This window comes from Pristiophorus japonicus, chromosome 7 (genome assembly GCF_044704955.1).
Source record: "Pristiophorus japonicus isolate sPriJap1 chromosome 7, sPriJap1.hap1, whole genome shotgun sequence".
NCBI classification, from domain to species: Eukaryota; Metazoa; Chordata; class Chondrichthyes; family Pristiophoridae; genus Pristiophorus; species Pristiophorus japonicus.
The window spans coordinates 218,797,249-218,813,524 of record NC_091983.1 but is presented as its reverse complement, the minus strand read 5'-3'; the positions used below and the strand labels follow the sequence as shown (position 1 = coordinate 218,813,524).

The 16,276-nt window shown below is 48.2% G+C and overlaps 1 protein-coding gene across 2 annotated transcripts in view; it reads left to right on the top strand.

The window, feature by feature from the left end:
• The window catches only part of brox (BRO1 domain and CAAX motif containing), a 65,759-nt gene extending 50,828 nt beyond the window's left edge, over window positions 1-14,931 (top strand). For both annotated transcript variants that reach the window (XM_070885811.1, XM_070885810.1), the window contains 3 exons: window positions 1,838-1,988; window positions 7,918-8,077; window positions 12,559-14,931. In XM_070885811.1, the coding sequence (XP_070741912.1) occupies window positions 1,838-1,988; window positions 7,918-8,077; window positions 12,559-12,645 (398 nt within the window). In that variant the 3' untranslated portion in view covers window positions 12,646-14,931. The remainder of the gene's footprint in view (window positions 1-1,837; window positions 1,989-7,917; window positions 8,078-12,558) is intronic.
• The last annotated feature ends 1,345 nt before the right edge of the window (window positions 14,932-16,276 follow it).

Below are 16,276 nucleotides of genomic sequence, written 5' to 3'. Positions count from 1 at the left end.
GGCAGCTTACCCATAACTGTCCACGCAGCACATTCACCAACAATGATTTGAGGCCTGTTGTAACATGGCAGCACAGAGCAGGGGACATTTATCTCGCTTAGTGAGGGAGCACAAACCAGACAGTATGCCCCCTAGTGCTCCATCACAGATCAGTACTGGCAAAGCACGATGACAAGTCAAGGCTAGAGATGGTGAGCAATACAGGGCAGTGCAGAGAGAACTTAAAAAAAAAAAAAAAAAATTTCTTTGAATTCAGGCTCCTGGTGTGGTACTGAGCCATACAGACCAGGAATATCCCAGGTTGAGCCAGGGTGCTGCAGTTCATCATAGTATCCCTGGGCTGAGGAAAGGAGGTGGGATGAGGCGGGGGTGGAGGGGGGGGGGTGCTGGGGGGGAGGGGAGAGGAGAGGAAGGAGGGAAGTGGCTTGAAATCGGTGGCGAATGCTGTGATCCCGAATGTAGCAGTGTGGTGATTGGATGGTGATCAAGTTGAGCTGTGATGGCTCCTATGGTTAAACACACTCAACTCTCCAGGTTCACACACACTGGACAGCTGCCTGTCCAGCACGGCCTGCAATTTCCCTATCTTGTTGTGATTTCACAATCTCGGCCTTAATTGTTATGGGAAAGCAAACCGCACAAGGAATTTTCCCCCTTCCCCCAGAAAATAACCCAGAGCAGGAGAAGCTTTAATTACTAGTCACCCCAGCTGCTCTTGCATACCTCACAGGACCCATGTTTGAAGTCTCAGAGTAGGTAGACAAAAACTGGACGTGCCCCTTCCAAAACACAGTGTCCGTCCGCACTTCAAGTCACGAGGGCCGATGACAAGAGTGAGGATTTGCACTGGGAACTCTCCAAATTAGATCATTTAAGTCCACCAAAAAATCCTAATCAAAGGACTCTTCATGGACTGAGATGAGGAGAAACTTTTTCACCTAGAGTGGTGAACCTGTGGAATTCTCTACCACAGAAGCTTGTTGAGTCCAGTTCGTTGGATATATTCAGAAGGGAGTTCGATATGGTCCTTACGACTAAGGGGATCAGGGAGTATGGAGCGAAAGCGGGAGTGGGGTACTGAAGTTGCATGATCAGCCATGATCATATTGAATGGTGGTGCAGGCTCGAAGGGCAGATGGCCTACTCCCGCACCTATTTTCTATGTTTCTATGTGTCATTTACTTTTAGGCGACTGGACACTGCCGCCTTATTTAAGGGGTTCCCGCGTTGGTTCTGTGGTATGTTACGGGATACTTGACATTGTCTACACTCATTATACATGGGAGGCGACAGGGTGGTGCAGTGGGTCGGGCACTGACCTTTCCTATTTGGGAGCTTCACATTCTAGCCCCGATTGATGCAATGAAGGTCACCTTTGTCTCCTGGCTACAGGGGTCCTATGTGATATCGGTTTGATTAGTTTCAATCCAGTCCTTTGTGGACATGTACCTCCAGCACAAAGCTGGCCCTGATTGGCAATCTAACTCCGAGAGGTCACAGGATGCTGTGGGAATGCAGACATATCACGCTATTGCAGCTGGCAGTGGTGTTCTGTTTATGCAGAGCTATCCGCTCCTGTACCTGACCTGGAAGTGCTTCATGTTGACTGGGTACCTGAAGTGTTTCATTCCCCAGCATAGACTTCACCCACCAAAAAGGATCTCTAATTCCCACAAAGATGCTGCCCATCCCACTGTTTATAGCAGGGATAGGAGGAGTGTCCCAGGTTTTCTGCCAATACCAGAGAGAGAGTGCTGTGAGAAAGTTTGGTGAGTTGCTGTTTCACTCGGCTTTTCAGTGGTTTCCTCTATCATCCTTTTCTTTCTTAATCCCGCAGATTACTCCAAGGCGGAGGTTCTGTGCAAAGAATACAGGCAGACGAAGGGGCCAGGATCTACAGCCAAGCCATCTGAGCACTTGTTCTTCACGAAGTTGGGAACATACGTCAGAAATACCCTGGAAAAGTGTCAGAGAGAGAATGGGTTCATGTAAGTTTATTTTTCTTTTTATTCACTGGCAAGGCTGGCATTTATTGCCCACCCTTAGTTGCCCAGATTTGACACAGCTGACTGACTTGCTAGGCCACTTCAGAGGGCAGCTAAGAGTCAACTGCATTGGTCTGGGACTGGAGTCACATAAGGACGGAAGGTTTCCTTCCCTAAAGGATATTAGTGAACGTTAGTTGGGTTTTTAAGATAATCTTCTAGGTCACTTTTAGTGATGCCAGCTTTTATTTTTATAAACTGAACTCAAATTGTCAAACATGGTGAGATTTGAACACTCATTCTCGAGATTACTAGTCCAGTAAGATAATCACTACGATACCGTGCCCACCCAACAGTAACAGGGTAATCCCGTCCTCTGGCAGCCTCATGGGGATAGGATGTTGATCTGGCTCACCGGCCACTCAATGCTTTTTGCCTCTGTTTCATATGCCACCGTCCAGCTGCAAGAAGCCCAGGAAACAGGGATTCTACAGCTGACTGCAGCTATTTAGAGAGTTGTTTAACTGTGATAAATGAACAGCAGATGGAGCTCTCCCGCTGGCCCACCATAGGCAGTCCCTCAGAATTGAGGAAGACTTGCTTCCACTCTTAAAATGAGTCCTTAGGTGACTGAACAGTCCAATACGAGAGCCACAGTCCCTGTCACAGGTGGGACAGATAGTCATTGAGAGAAGGGGTGGGTGGGACTGGTTTGCCGCATGCTCCTTCCGTTGCCTGCGCTTGATTTCTGCATGCTCTCTGCGATGAGACTCAAGGAGCTCAGCGCCCTCCCGGATGTACTTCCTCCACTTAGGGCGGTCTTTGGCCAGGGACTCCCAGGTGTCGGAGGCTTTGAGGGTGTCCTTGTAACGTTTCCGCTGCCCACCTTTGGCTCGTTTGCCGTGACGGAGTTCCGAGTAGAGCGCTTGCTTTGGCAGTCTCATGGCCGGCATGCGAACTATGTGGCCTGCCCAATGGCGCTCATCAAGTGTGGTCAGTGCTTCGATGCTGGGGATGTTGGCCTGGTTGAGGACGCTAACGTTGGTGCATCTGCCTTCCCAGGGGATTTGTAGGATCTTGTGGAGACATCGTTGGTGGTATTTCTCCAGCGACTTGAGGTGTCTACTGTACATGGTCCATGTCTCTGAGCCATGCAGGAGGGTATTACTACAGCCCTGTCGACCGTGAGCTTGGTGACAGTTTTGAGGGCCTGGTCTTCAAACACTCTTTTCCTCAGGCGACCGATGGCTGCGTTGGATCGTGTCGGCAATGTCTGCTCTTGTTGATAGGAGGCTCCCGAGACAAAGGAAGTGGTCCACGTTGTCCAGGGCCGCGCCGTGGATCTTGATGACTGGGGGGGCAGTGCTGTGCAGCGAGGACAGGCTGGTAGAGGACCTTTGTCTTACTCATGTTTAGTGTAAGGCCCATGCTTCCGTACGCCTTCATTAATACGTCAACTATGTCCTGGAGTTCAGCCTCTGTGTGTGCACAGATGCAGGCATCGTCCGTGTACTGTAGTTCGACGACAGAGGTTGGGGTGTTCTTGGATCTGGCCTGGAGACGGCGAAAGTTGAGCAGGTTCCCACTGGTTCTGTAGTTTAGTTCCACTCCAGCGGGGAGCTTGTCGACTGTGAGGTGGAGCATGGCAGCGAGGAAGATTGCGAAGAGGGTTGGGGCAGCCCTGCTTGACCACGGTCCGGACGTGGATTGGGTCTGTGATGGATCCGTTGGTAAGGATCATGGCCTGCATGTCATTGTGGAGGATGGTGGCGTACTTTTGGGGACATCCGAAACGGAGGAGGACGCTCCATAGACCCTCGCAGTTGACAGTGTCAAAGACCTTTGTAAGGTCGAAGAAGACCATGTCTAAGGGCTGGTGCTGTTCCCTGCATTTTTCCTGCAGCTGTCGCGCTGCAAAAACCATGTCCGTTGTGCCCCATAGGGGACGAAATCCCCACTGCGACTCCGGGAGGAGCTCCTTGGCCACAGGGAGAAGATGGTTGAGGAGGACTCTAGCGACGACTTTCCCAGTGGCTGATAGCAGGGAGATTTCTCTCTAATTGCCACAGTCGGATTTGTCCCTTTTTAAAGATGGTCACGATCACTCCATCTCTGAGATCTCCTGGCATGCTCTCCTCCCTCCAGATGAGAGAGATGAGGTCATGTATTCGCGCCAGCAGTGCCTCTCCGCCATACTTCAGTGCCTCAGCAGGGCTTTCCATCCTCTCCCGTAGCCTAGTTGATTTTTAGCTGTCTTATGGCTTTTTCTACCTCATACAGTGTTGGGGTCTCACTGAGGTGGTGGCGGGTAGCATGCTGCGGGATGGAGACAAAGGCAGAGTCTCGTTTGAGGAGATCTTCGAAGTGCTCCTTTCAGCAGGCCCTGACAGCCTCAGTGTCCTTGATGAGTGTTTCTCCGTTCTTGGCCATTAGTGGGTGGGGCCTTGGGTGTTTGGACCGTAGGTGGCCTTGACTGTGATGAAGAATCCTTGCACATCACGGCTGTCGGCCAGCTGCTGTATCTCCTGTGCTTTCTCCAATCACCATCTGTTCTTTAGGTCCCGGGTTTTTTGTTGGACCTCAGCCTTGAGCCGTCTGTAATGCTGCTTTGCTGCTCTCGAGTTGGGTTGTTGTTTAAGGCTCAGAAATGCTCTGTGCTTGCGATCTATTAGTTCTTGCATCTCCTGATCATCCTCATCAAACCCGTCCTGGTTGAGTGACCGAGCATCTCTTTGCAGGCACTGATTATGGAGGCCTGGAGGGCGGACCAAGCGCTGTGGGTCATCAAGGCACCTCAGGTTAGCTGTGAGGCGCTGACTGTATAGGGCTCACATAGCTGGGTCCTTAAGTGCTCCAGCATTGACTTTTTTGCAGCACTGCTTCTGCTGCCCCCTCCGCTTTGGGGTTATGTTGATGTCGATGATGGATCGGATTAGGCGGTGGTCCGTCCAGCAGTCATCGGCTCCTGTCATGGCACAGGTAATACGCACATCCTTGCGATCCCTGGCTTGGATGATGACATAGTCGAGCAGGTGCCAGTGTTTGGAGCGAGGGTGTTGCCACGATGCCTTGTATTTGTCCCTCTGGTGGAACAAGGTGTTGGTGATGACAAGTTCATGTTCTAGTCATGAACTGGCATATGCCACCGTTCAGCTGTAAGAAGCCCAGGAAACAGGGATTCTACAACTGAATGCAGCTATTTAGAGAGTTGTTCAACTGTGATAAATGAACAGCAGGTGGAGCTCTCCCGCTGGCTAACGATAAATGCATGGCTGACGTGTCATAGTGAAAGAGGAGTTGTTGATATATTGGGATGGGATAAAAATTGATAAAGAGGAGGTTCTAGAAAGATTGGCTGTACTTAAAGTAGATAAGGCACCAGGACAGGATGGGATGCATCCTAGGATGCTGAGGGAGTTAAGGATAGAAATTGCGGCGGTACTGGCCATCTTCCAATCCTCCTTAGATAGGTGGGAGCTGGTGCCAGAGGACTGGAGAATTCAATATGTTACACCCTTGTTCAAAAAAGGGTGTAAGGATAAACCCAGCAACTACAGGACAGTCCGTTTAACCTCAGTAGTGGGGAAGCTTTTAGAAACTGTTAATTTTGTCCCAAATTATTGTCACTTGGACAAGTCTGGATTAATTGAGAAAAACCAGCATGGATTTTGAAGGCAAATCGTGTTTAACTAACTTGATTGAGTTTTTTTGATGAGGTAACAGAGAGGGTTGATGAAGGCAATGTGGTTGATGTGGTGTACATGGACCTCCAAAAGGTGTTTGATAAAATGCCACATAGTTGACGCCCATGGACTAAAAGGGACAGTAGTAGCACGGATGCGAAATTGGCAGGAAACCGAGAGTAGTGGTGAACGGTTGTTTTTCGGACTGGAGAAAGGTACAGAATGGTGTTCCCCAGGTGTCGGTACTAGGACCACTGCTTTTCTTGATATATATTAATGTCTTGGACTTGGATGTACAGGGCACTATTTCAAAATTTGCAGCTAACACAAAACTTGGAAGTGAACAATGAGGAGGATAGTGATAGACTTCAAGAAGACATAGACAGGCTGGTGGAATGGGCAGACACATGGCAGATTAAATTTAATGCAGAAAAGTGCGAAGTGATACATTTTGGTAGGAAGAACAAGGAGAGGCAATATAAACTAAAGGGTACAATTCTAAAGGGAGTGCATGAACAGGGTGACCTGGGGGTATATGTGCACAAATCGTTGAAGGTGGCAGGGCAGGTTGAGAAAGCGATTAATAAAACATACGAGATCCTGGGCTTCATAAATAGGGGTATAGAGTGCAAAAGCAAGGAAGCTGTAATGAACCTTTATAAAACACTGGTTCGTCCTCAACTGGAGTATTGTGTCCAATTCTGGGCACTGCACTTTAGGAAGGATGTGAAGGCCTTGGAGAGGGTATGGAAAACATTGAATGGTTCCAGGAATGAGGGACTTCAGTTACGTGGATCGACTGGAGAAGCTGAGGTTGTTCTCCTTGGAGCAGAGAAGGTTGAGAGCAGATTTGATAGAGGTGCTCAAAATCATGAGGGGTCTGGACAGAGTAGATAGAAACTGTTCCCATTGGCGGAAGGATCGAGAACCAGAGGACACTGATTTAAAATGATTGGCAGAAGGTCCAAAGGCAACATGAGGAAAAACTTTTTTACGCAGCGGGTGGTTAGGATCTGGAATGCAATGCCTGAAAGGTGGCTGAGGCAGATTCAGTCGTGGCTTTCAAAAGGGAATTAGATAAGTACCTGAAGGAAAAATATTACAGGGCTACAGGGAAAGGGCAGGAGAGTGGGACTAGCTGAAGTGCTCTTGCAGTGAGCTGGCACGGGCTCGACGGGCCGAATGGTCTCCTATTGTGCTGTAACCATTCTATGATTCTATGAGCTAAATGATGGGGAAGATCCGGGATTCAATGTCTGGTTAGTACCGAGTCAGCGGGTCTCAGCCGGGCTGGCAGTTATAGCACTAGTTTGTTTAATGCTCCTGGCTAAGGAGGGAAATGAATCAGACATGCCCCGAGCCCCTGATCACCGTCTACCAAAGCTGCAGGAATGTGCCCATGTGAGGACAGGATTGGGCTTGACTGTGACGCTCCCCGTAGTTGAATAGCACGCCAGCATGCGTGATCTGAGCTAACACAGGAAGAATGATCAAGCATGTGGGATAGCTGAAGGCCTGCTAGCCTTTGTAGACACTTATTCCAGAAAGGGTCAGTGCCTTCAGGAGAGAAACATGGTATAGAGGGAAGGGAATAATTGGCTGGGAGGAGAGGGAAGGAAGCAAAAACCAGTTGCACAGCAAGATCTAAGTGCAGGAGTCCACTGGGGCTTGCCAGCTGTGTGTATCACTCCTGATCCAAGTATCGGGCCTGGAGAAGAAAAACAAAAGTCACAAGGGATCCAGGCACGTTCCCAGACTGAACAGACACAGCCCGAGTGGTTCACCTGAAGTCCACAGTGCGTTCCTGCCCTGGGATTCACACCTTCCTGTGTCACTCCCAATTCCTGCCCTGGGATTCACACCTTCCAGTGTCACTCCCAATTCCTGCCCTGGGATTCACACATTCCAGTGTCACTCCCAATTCCTGCCCTGGGATTCACACCTTCCTGTGTCACTCCCAATTCCTGCCCTGGGATTCACACATTCCTGTGTCACTCCCAATTCCTGCCCTGGGATTCACACCTTCCTGTGTCACTCCCAATTCCTGCCCTGGGATTCACACTTTCCTGTGTCACTCTCCATTCCTGCCCCGGGATTCACACTTTCCTGTGTCACTCCACGGGGAATACTCGCAAAGTAACGCTCCTTGTAATACCTGGGCAGCCATGAACAAGAAGAAATGCTATCTCTATGACAATCGGCTTCCAAGGAAGACTAATTTTTATTATTCTCTCTATTTTTCTTTCAAGCTACTTCCAGAAAGTTCCTCCCGAGGCTCCGCAGCTGGAGCTGAAGGCGAGCTACGGTTTGGTGGAGCCACAGTCATTCGAGCTTCCGGCGCTTGCCGCTCCGTGGACCCAGGAAACATACACTGCCTTCGACATCACCAGAGGCCCCAAGGACGACAAGGTACGAAGGGACGTCCTGTTCATGGGCGTGTTGCCTCCACCCAACTGACTGGTTCACCCAGCCAGTAGCTGAGCTGTACACAGCAGGAAGGTCCCAGGATCGATCTTGGCTGTGTCAGTCAGCTGATCTCAGCCAATAATAGCTGCTTGCATGGGGCACCAGAGGTTGGACTCAATCCCAGGGCAGGAGTCCCCGGAACAAGAAAGAAAAGAAAGACTTGCGTTTCTATCGCCCCTTTCATCACCGTGTGATGTTCCACAGCGATTTACAGCCACTGAAGTACTTTTGAAGTGTCGTCACTGCTGTAAAGTACGAAACGTTAGATCGGAGCCCCAGCAAGGACCAAGCGCCCTGAGGGAAAGGGGAGACAAATGATACAGATGGGAGAAAAATGTTTTTCCTACATAAGTGACAACACTACAAAAGTACTTCATTAGCTGTTATAGTCGTGTCCCCTGTCTGTCAGAACAGTTCCTGTTATAATCCTGTCCCTGTCAGCTCCTGTTATAATCCTGTCCCTGTCAGCTCCTGTTATAATCCTGTCCCTGTCAGCTCCTGTTATAATCCTGTCCCTGTCAGCTCCTGTTATAATCCTGTTCCTGTCTATTGGACTAGCTCCTGTTATAATCCTGTCCCCTGTCTGTTGGAGAACAGCTCCTGTCATAATCTTGTCCCTGTCTATTGGAGAACTGCGCCTGTTATAATCCTGTCCCTGTCTATTGGAAAACAGCTCCTATTATAATCCTGTCCATGTTTATTGGACAGCTCCTGTTATAATCCTGTCCCTGTCTATTGAACAGCTCCTGTTATAATCCTGTCCCTGTCTGTTGGAGAACAGCTCCTGTTATAATCCTGTCCCTGTCAGTTGGAGAACAGCTCCTGTTATAATCCTGTCCCTGTCAATTGGAGAACAGCTCCTGTTACAATCCTGTCCCTGTCTATTGGAGAACAATTCCTGTTATAATCCTGTACCCTGTCTATTGAACTGCTCCTGTTATAATCCTGTCCCTGTCTATTGAACAGCTCCTGTTATAATCCTGTCCCTGTCTATTGGAGAACAGCTCCTGTTATAATCCTGTCCCTGTCTGTTGGAGAACAGCTCCTGTTATAATCCTGTCCCTGTCAGTTGGAGAACAGCTCCTGTTATAATCCTGTCCCTGTCAATTGGAGAACAGCTCCTGTTATAATCCTGTCCCTGTCTGTTGGAGAACAGCTCCTGTTATAATCCTGTCCCTGTCAGTTGGAGAACAGCTCCTGTTATAATCCTGTCCCTGTCAATTGGAGAACAGCTCCTGTTATAATCCTGTCCCTGTCTATTGGAGAACAGCTCCTGTTATAATCCTGTCCCCTGTCTATTGAACTGCTCCTGTTATAATCCTGTCCCTGTCTATTGGAGAACAGCTCCTGTTATAATCCTGTCCCTGTCAGCTCCTGTTATAATCCTGTCCCTGTCAGCTCCTGTTATAATCCTGTCCCTGTCAGCTCCTGTTATAATCCTGTCCCTGTCTATTGGACTAGCTCCTGTTATAATCCTGTCCCCTGTCTGTTGGAGAACAGCCCCTGTCATAATCTTGTCCCTGTCTATTGGAGAACTGCGCCTGTTATAATCCTGTCCCTGTCTATTGGAAAACAGCTCCTATTATAATCCTGTCCATGTCTATTGGACAGCTCCTGTTATAATCCTGTCCCTGTCTATTGAACAGCTCCTGTTATAATCCTGTCCCTGTCTGTTGGAGAACAGCTCCTGTTATAATCCTGTCCCTGTCAGTTGGAGAACAGCTCCTGTTATAATCCTGTCCCTGTCAATTGGAGAACAGCTCCTGTTACAATCCTGTCCCTGTCTATTGGAGAACAATTCCTGTTATAATCCTGTACCCTGTCTATTGAACTGCTCCTGTTATAATCCTGTCCCTGTCTATTGAACAGCTCCTGTTATAATCCTGTCCCTGTCTATTGGAGAACAGCTCCTGTTATAATCCTGTCCCTGTCTGTTGGAGAACAGCTCCTGTTATAATCCTGTCCCTGTCAGTTGGAGAACAGCTCCTGTTATAATCCTGTCCCTGTCAATTGGAGAACAGCTCCTGTTATAATCCTGTCCCTGTCTATTGGAGAACAGCTCCTGTTATAATCCTGTCCCCTGTCTATTGAACTGCTCCTGTTATAATCCTGTCCCTGTCTATTGGAGAACAGCTCCTGTTATAATCCTGTCCCTGTCGTTAGAACCAGCTTCTGTTATAATCCTGTCCCTGTCTGTTGGAGAACAGCTCCTGTTATAATCCTGTCCCTGTCGGTAGAACCAGCTTCTGTTATAATCCTGTCCCTGTCTGTTGGAGAACAGCTCCTGTTAGAATCCTGTCCCTATCGGTTGAACAGCTCCTGTTATAATCCTGCCCCCTGTCTATTGAACAGTTCCTGTTATAATCCTGTGCCTGTCTATTGAACAGCTCCTGTTATAATCCTGTCCCTGTCTGTTGGAGAACAGCTCCTGTTATAATCCTGCGCTCTGTCTATTGAACAGCTCCTGTTATAATCCTGTCCCTGTCTGTTGCATAACAGCTCCTGTTATAATCCTGTCCCTGTCAGTTGGAGAACAGCTCCTGTGCTCCTGTTATAATCCTGTCCCTGTCAATTGGAGAACAGCTCCTGTTATAATCCTGTCCCTGTCTATTGGAGAACAGCTCCTGTTATAATCCTGTCCCCTGTCTATTGAACTGCTCCTGTTATAATCCTGTCCCTGTCTATTGGAGAACAGCTCCTGTTATAATCCTGTCCCTGTCTTTTGGAGAACAGCTCCTGTTATAATCCTGTCCCTGTCGGTAGAACCAGCTTCTGTTATAATCCTGTCCCTGTCTGTTGGAGAACAGCTCCTGTTATAATCCTGTCCCTGTCTGTTGGAGAACAGCTCCTGTTAGAATCCTGTCCCTATCGGTTGAACAGCTCCTGTTATAATCCTGCCCCCTGTCTATTGAACAGCTCCTGTTATAATCCTGTGCCTGTCTATTGAACAGCTCCTGTTATAATCCTGTCCCTGTCTGTTGGAGAACAGCTCCTGTTATAATCTTGCGCTCTGTCTATTGAACAGCTCCTGTTATAATCCTGTCCCTGTCTGTTGGAGAACAGCTCCTGTTATAATCCTGTCCCTGTCTGTTGGAGAACAGCTCCTGTTATAATCCTGTCCCTGTCTATTGGAGAATAGCTCCTGTTATAAATTTGTTCCTGTCTATTGGAGAACAGCTCCTATTATAATCCTGTCCCTGTCTGTTGGAGAACAGCTCCTGTTATAATCCTGCCCTCTGTCTATTGAACAGCTCCTGTTATAATCCTGTCCCTGTCTGTTGGAGAACAGCTCCTGTTATAATCCTGTCCCTATCTATTGGAGAACAGCTCCTGTTATAATCCTGTCCCTGTCTATTGGAGAATAGCTCCTGTTATAAATTTGTTCCTGTCTATTGGAGAACAGCTCCTGTTATAATCCTGTCCCTATCTACTGGAGAACAGCTCCTGTTATAATCCTGCCTCTGTCTATTGGAGAACAGCTCCTGGTATAATCATGTCACCTGTCTGTTGGATCAGCTCCTGTTATAATCCTGTCCCTGTCTATTGGAGAACAGCTCCTGTTATAATCTTGTCCCTGTCTATTGGAGAACAGCTCCTGTTATAACCCTGTTCCCTGTCTATTGGAGAACAGCTCCTGTTATAATCCTGTCCCTGTCTATTGGAGAACAGCTCCTGTTATAATCCTGTCCCCTGTCAATTGGAGAACAGCTCCTGTTACAATCCTGTCCCTGTCTATTGGAGAACAGCTCCTGTTATAACCCTGTCCCCTGTCTATTGGAGAACAGCTCCTATTATAATCCTGTCCCTGTCTATTGGAGAACAGCTCCTGTTATAATCCTGTCCCCTGTCAATTGGAGAACAGCTCCTGTTATAATCCTGTCCCTATCTACTGGAGAACAGCTCCTGTTATAATCCTGTCCCTGTCTGTTGGAGAACAGCTCCTGTTATAATCCTGTCCCTGTCTGTTGGAGAACAGCTCCTGTTATAATCCTGTCCCTGTCTATTGGAGAACAGCTCCTATTATAATCCTGTCTTTGTCTATTGGAGAACAGCTCCTATTATAATCCTGTCCTTGTCTATTGGACAGCTCCTGTTATAATCCTGTCCCTGTCTATTGAACAGCTCCTGTTATAATCCTGTCCCCTGTCTATTGGAAAACAGCTCCTGTTATAATCCTGTCCCTGTCTATTGAACAGCTCCTGTTATAATCCTGTTCCTGTCTGTTGGAGAACAGCTCCTGTTATAACCCTGTCCCTGTCTAATGGAGAACAGCTCCTGTTATAACCCTGTCCATGTCTGTTGGAGAACAGCTCCTGTTATAATCCTGTCCCTGTCTATTGGAGAACAGCTCCTGTTATAATCCTGTCCCTGTCTGTTGGATCAGCTCCTGTTGAATACATTTTATGTATTTCTATCTCTGTTAGGCCAAGGATAAAAAGGAAGAGGAGGTGAAGCCTGTGAAGGAGCCAGACCTGAAACCCCAGAAAGACACCGGCTGCTCGATTTCTTAGAGAGAATCGGTGGAGATTGACCTGTCTGTGTGGATCGTGCACCATCCTGTACATAAAGTGCACAGTTTGTCTCCCAGAGGGACCTTGTCCTGGTGGCCAAGAACTAAAACAACCCATCCTGATTTCACCCCCTCACCCCATTCAATGACTCCACTTTTAAATCAAAGTTTAACCCGAGCCACCAATTCACAAGGAGCTAATTGTTTGTAGATCTCTCACTCTGCCTGTTGCTGTCCGGGGATGGGGATGGGAGGGAGTTGCTTTCTGGTCAATTATGGCCTGTACTGGAAGTGTCTGGATCAACATATCATCTTAAGAGAAGGCACAAAGCTGGTGCTCAGGCAGACAAACTCCAATCAGTTTGGATGCTGTTAACATTCCCATTACCTATTGTGTTGGGACTTCATTAACACTGGCCTTAAACACCTAACTGGATAGTCCCCAGAGAGACTCGGTAAACATTTAATTCTACAATCTAAACCTGTATTACACATTCAAAGCTTTGTTTTCAATAATGTGGGGTGGGACGGAGAGTGGGGAGGCGTTAATTCTTTTAATTCCCCAGCCCCACTTTCCCAATCACCAATTTCTATCCATGAATTTATTGCCCATACATAAAATGAGAAATTTACAGCACGGGAGACCATTTGGCCCATCATGTCTGTGCCGGGGTCACGGGTTAGCGCGATACCTATGGCCAGAGCCGAGGAATGAATGACATCCCCCGAATTGCTGGATTACACTAAGAAGAGATACCAATTGGCCGGGGGTGAGGAGGGGGTTGGAAGAAGAGGCCCATTCTGAATGGCACAGGCCCAATTGACCAGTCATCTTATTCCCGTTCCTCAACTCTGCTCCGGTTGCCTGTGGCAAGCTGGAATCCGAGCTGTTTTTATATCCTATTCCGCTGGCACTCGAGCCCTGCCGTCAAAGAAAGTCTGCCAGTGTGTAAAGAGAGTGAGGAAAGACATTCGGCTGTTCCGTGAAGATAGAACCTCCATTTGTTGCCTGTTCCCTCATTCCCAAATCATCGCGTCCACTGTCTCCGTAATGATTCAGGGTTTTTGCCTCCAGTGCCCTTCTAACCGAGAACACTTATTAAACATTTATTCCAATATCAGTCAGTAAATCTCCTACTGTCTTTCAAAGGAAGAACTAAGATGTATACTAGATAAATATATATTTACACACACACTCACACAACTGTAAATATGCTTAAAAAAAAATTATGCATTTAAATCTCTTTTGGAAAGAGAAAGTTAATTGGCAGGTTTTGTAATGGAATGCAAGGCCCAGAGCTCGAGGCCTACTTGTTTCTTCAAACAGTGATTAGGGTGGGATATCCCTTCTGTTCCTGGTCCCGACTGCCTGCCATTGATGCACTACTCACACCCTGAGACTTCAGCTGTCCCTGGGCTAGAGATGAGAGGGATAAAATTCAGCTAGGGTTCCTGCTGCTGTCTACTTACCACAGCCAGAAGGTGCAGATGCATGTAAACATCAAACTTCTCTGTGATGCTCTCTACAGTTGAATAGTCTCAATCTTGGCTCGCACATGGAGAATGAACACTTGTTTGAGGAGTAAGTGGGTGGGATTAATTTGTGCCTTCAGGCTGGGGGTGGTGGGGAGCGGTTGTGGGCAGTCGTGGAGGGTCTCGAGCTGTGGGTGGCCTCAGGCTTGGGTCTCGTGCTGTGGGTGGTCCCAGGGGGATCTCGTGCTGTGGGTGGTCCCAGGGGGATCTCGTGCTGTGGGTGGTCCCAGGGGGATCTCGTGCTGTGGGTGGTCCCAGGGGGATCTCGTGCTGTGGGTGGTCCCAGGGGGATCTCGTGCTGTGGGTGGTCCCAGGCTGTGGGGGGGTGGAGGGGCATTTCCATTTTTCCGTTACAAATTCTTCGAATAGTGGATTAGCTCACTAGCAGATTCTAGTGGTCCAAATGAAGCACTACGCCTGCACTGTACTAACTGGAATCTGTTTATCTTGGTTCCTGAACACTTTTACAACATTGGGGCAAACAGCAAATTTTCACATAGTTAAAAATGTTAATTTATCCTGAAGGTCTGTAAACAATCAATGGGGAACTTAGGTCATTCTGAGGGCAGGGGAAAGGTTATAGCATCGGTGATCGATGACCCTGCAATATTCCTATCTCCTCTGCCAGTTGTTAAAATGCTGGTTTATCATGTAATCATGTGTAGATTATCTCCTCCATTGTAATGGTGCTGCTTAACAGTTAAATCTAATCAATTTATGTTGCTTGGAAAAAATAAACACATTTATACTGTTAGTTTAAACGGTTTATTGTTAGGGGCGTAAAGTAGAAAGTTTTTTAATTGTTTATTCCACTCTCCCACCTGACGGGGCTGCCTGTGACAAGTCACTGTTTAACGACTGTCTATTCCTCATCAACGGATTGAACCATACAGGTAGGTGCCTGTCTGGGGGAGAGGGTAAATGCCAGCGGGGCCAAATTGCCTGTTTCCCTGTTGTAACTGCTATGTTATTTCTATGTCGATTCAATCCTCAGCCTGTACTGAGTGCCACAATTCCCCTCAGTACCTCTGTGACCTATTAAAATCAGCCCGGGCGCTCCCTTCTGATTGCTATCCACTGGCTGCCAGTGGGAGAGCTTACAGGTGTGGGGTGAGGACTGTACCTGACTTGGCTGTGATGCTGCCCCTGTGGTTGAACAGCACATGAAAAATGTAAATTTGTCTGAGGCACTGGAGGACAGCCACAGCTGCTGCCTCCCCTCCCCAATGTGGAGCTAAGATTGATGCTGGCAGAGTGAGGGAGCAAACTGAAGGGGAGGAGAGGTTATCAGACTGAATCGGTGACTGGTGCGATGACACAGGCTGGAGTATCACTGTTCTGCCCCGGAGTGCTGGGGCAGGGGTTCACCACTGCACTGCTTCCGTGTGTCTGGAGCAGTGCCACTTCTGAGGGAGGCCACAGAGAGCTATCAGGTGGGGAGTTGTCCCCGGGCATTTGGCTTGCATTGTGGCCTGTATCTGATCTCTTGGCTACGGGTGGCACCGGGGCAAGCTCCAACCCCGTTGCAATAAAGGTGAGTACAATTGGTCCGTCGGCCAAGGCAGGAGATTGCCCAGGGTTTTTACTCCCTCTCACTATCAGTCGTCTGCTGTCAGGGGAGGACATGGTCAGCAAGAGATTGTGGGACAAGGAGGGGGGGGTGGAAAACTGCTTCAAACTTTGAAAAAGGCTACTCTAGTACCTGCACGACATATTTTATCATTTCAAACTGCATTGTTTGAAGTGCTCTGAGGTTGAGAAGACAAAATAAACAGTTTACTTTGGTGTGTGTTGATTTTCTGTTGTAGTCCCTGTGTATATGTTGACTTCCCAAATTGTGTTTCAGCATTGCCCCTCTGTGCCCTGCAGGCACTGGTCCCTTTGGGGGAGGGGAACGGCAGCCCCCCACTCCGGCTGCATTCCATTCCCTGCAGTACTTACCATTATATCTGCGCCGGCCAACAAAAGGTCATCCAGTCTAATCCCAATTACCAACTTTAGAAACATAGAAAATAGGTGCAGGAGTAGGCCATTCGGCCCTTCGAGCCTGCACCGCCATTCAATGAGTTCATGGCTGAACATGCAACTTCAGTACCCCA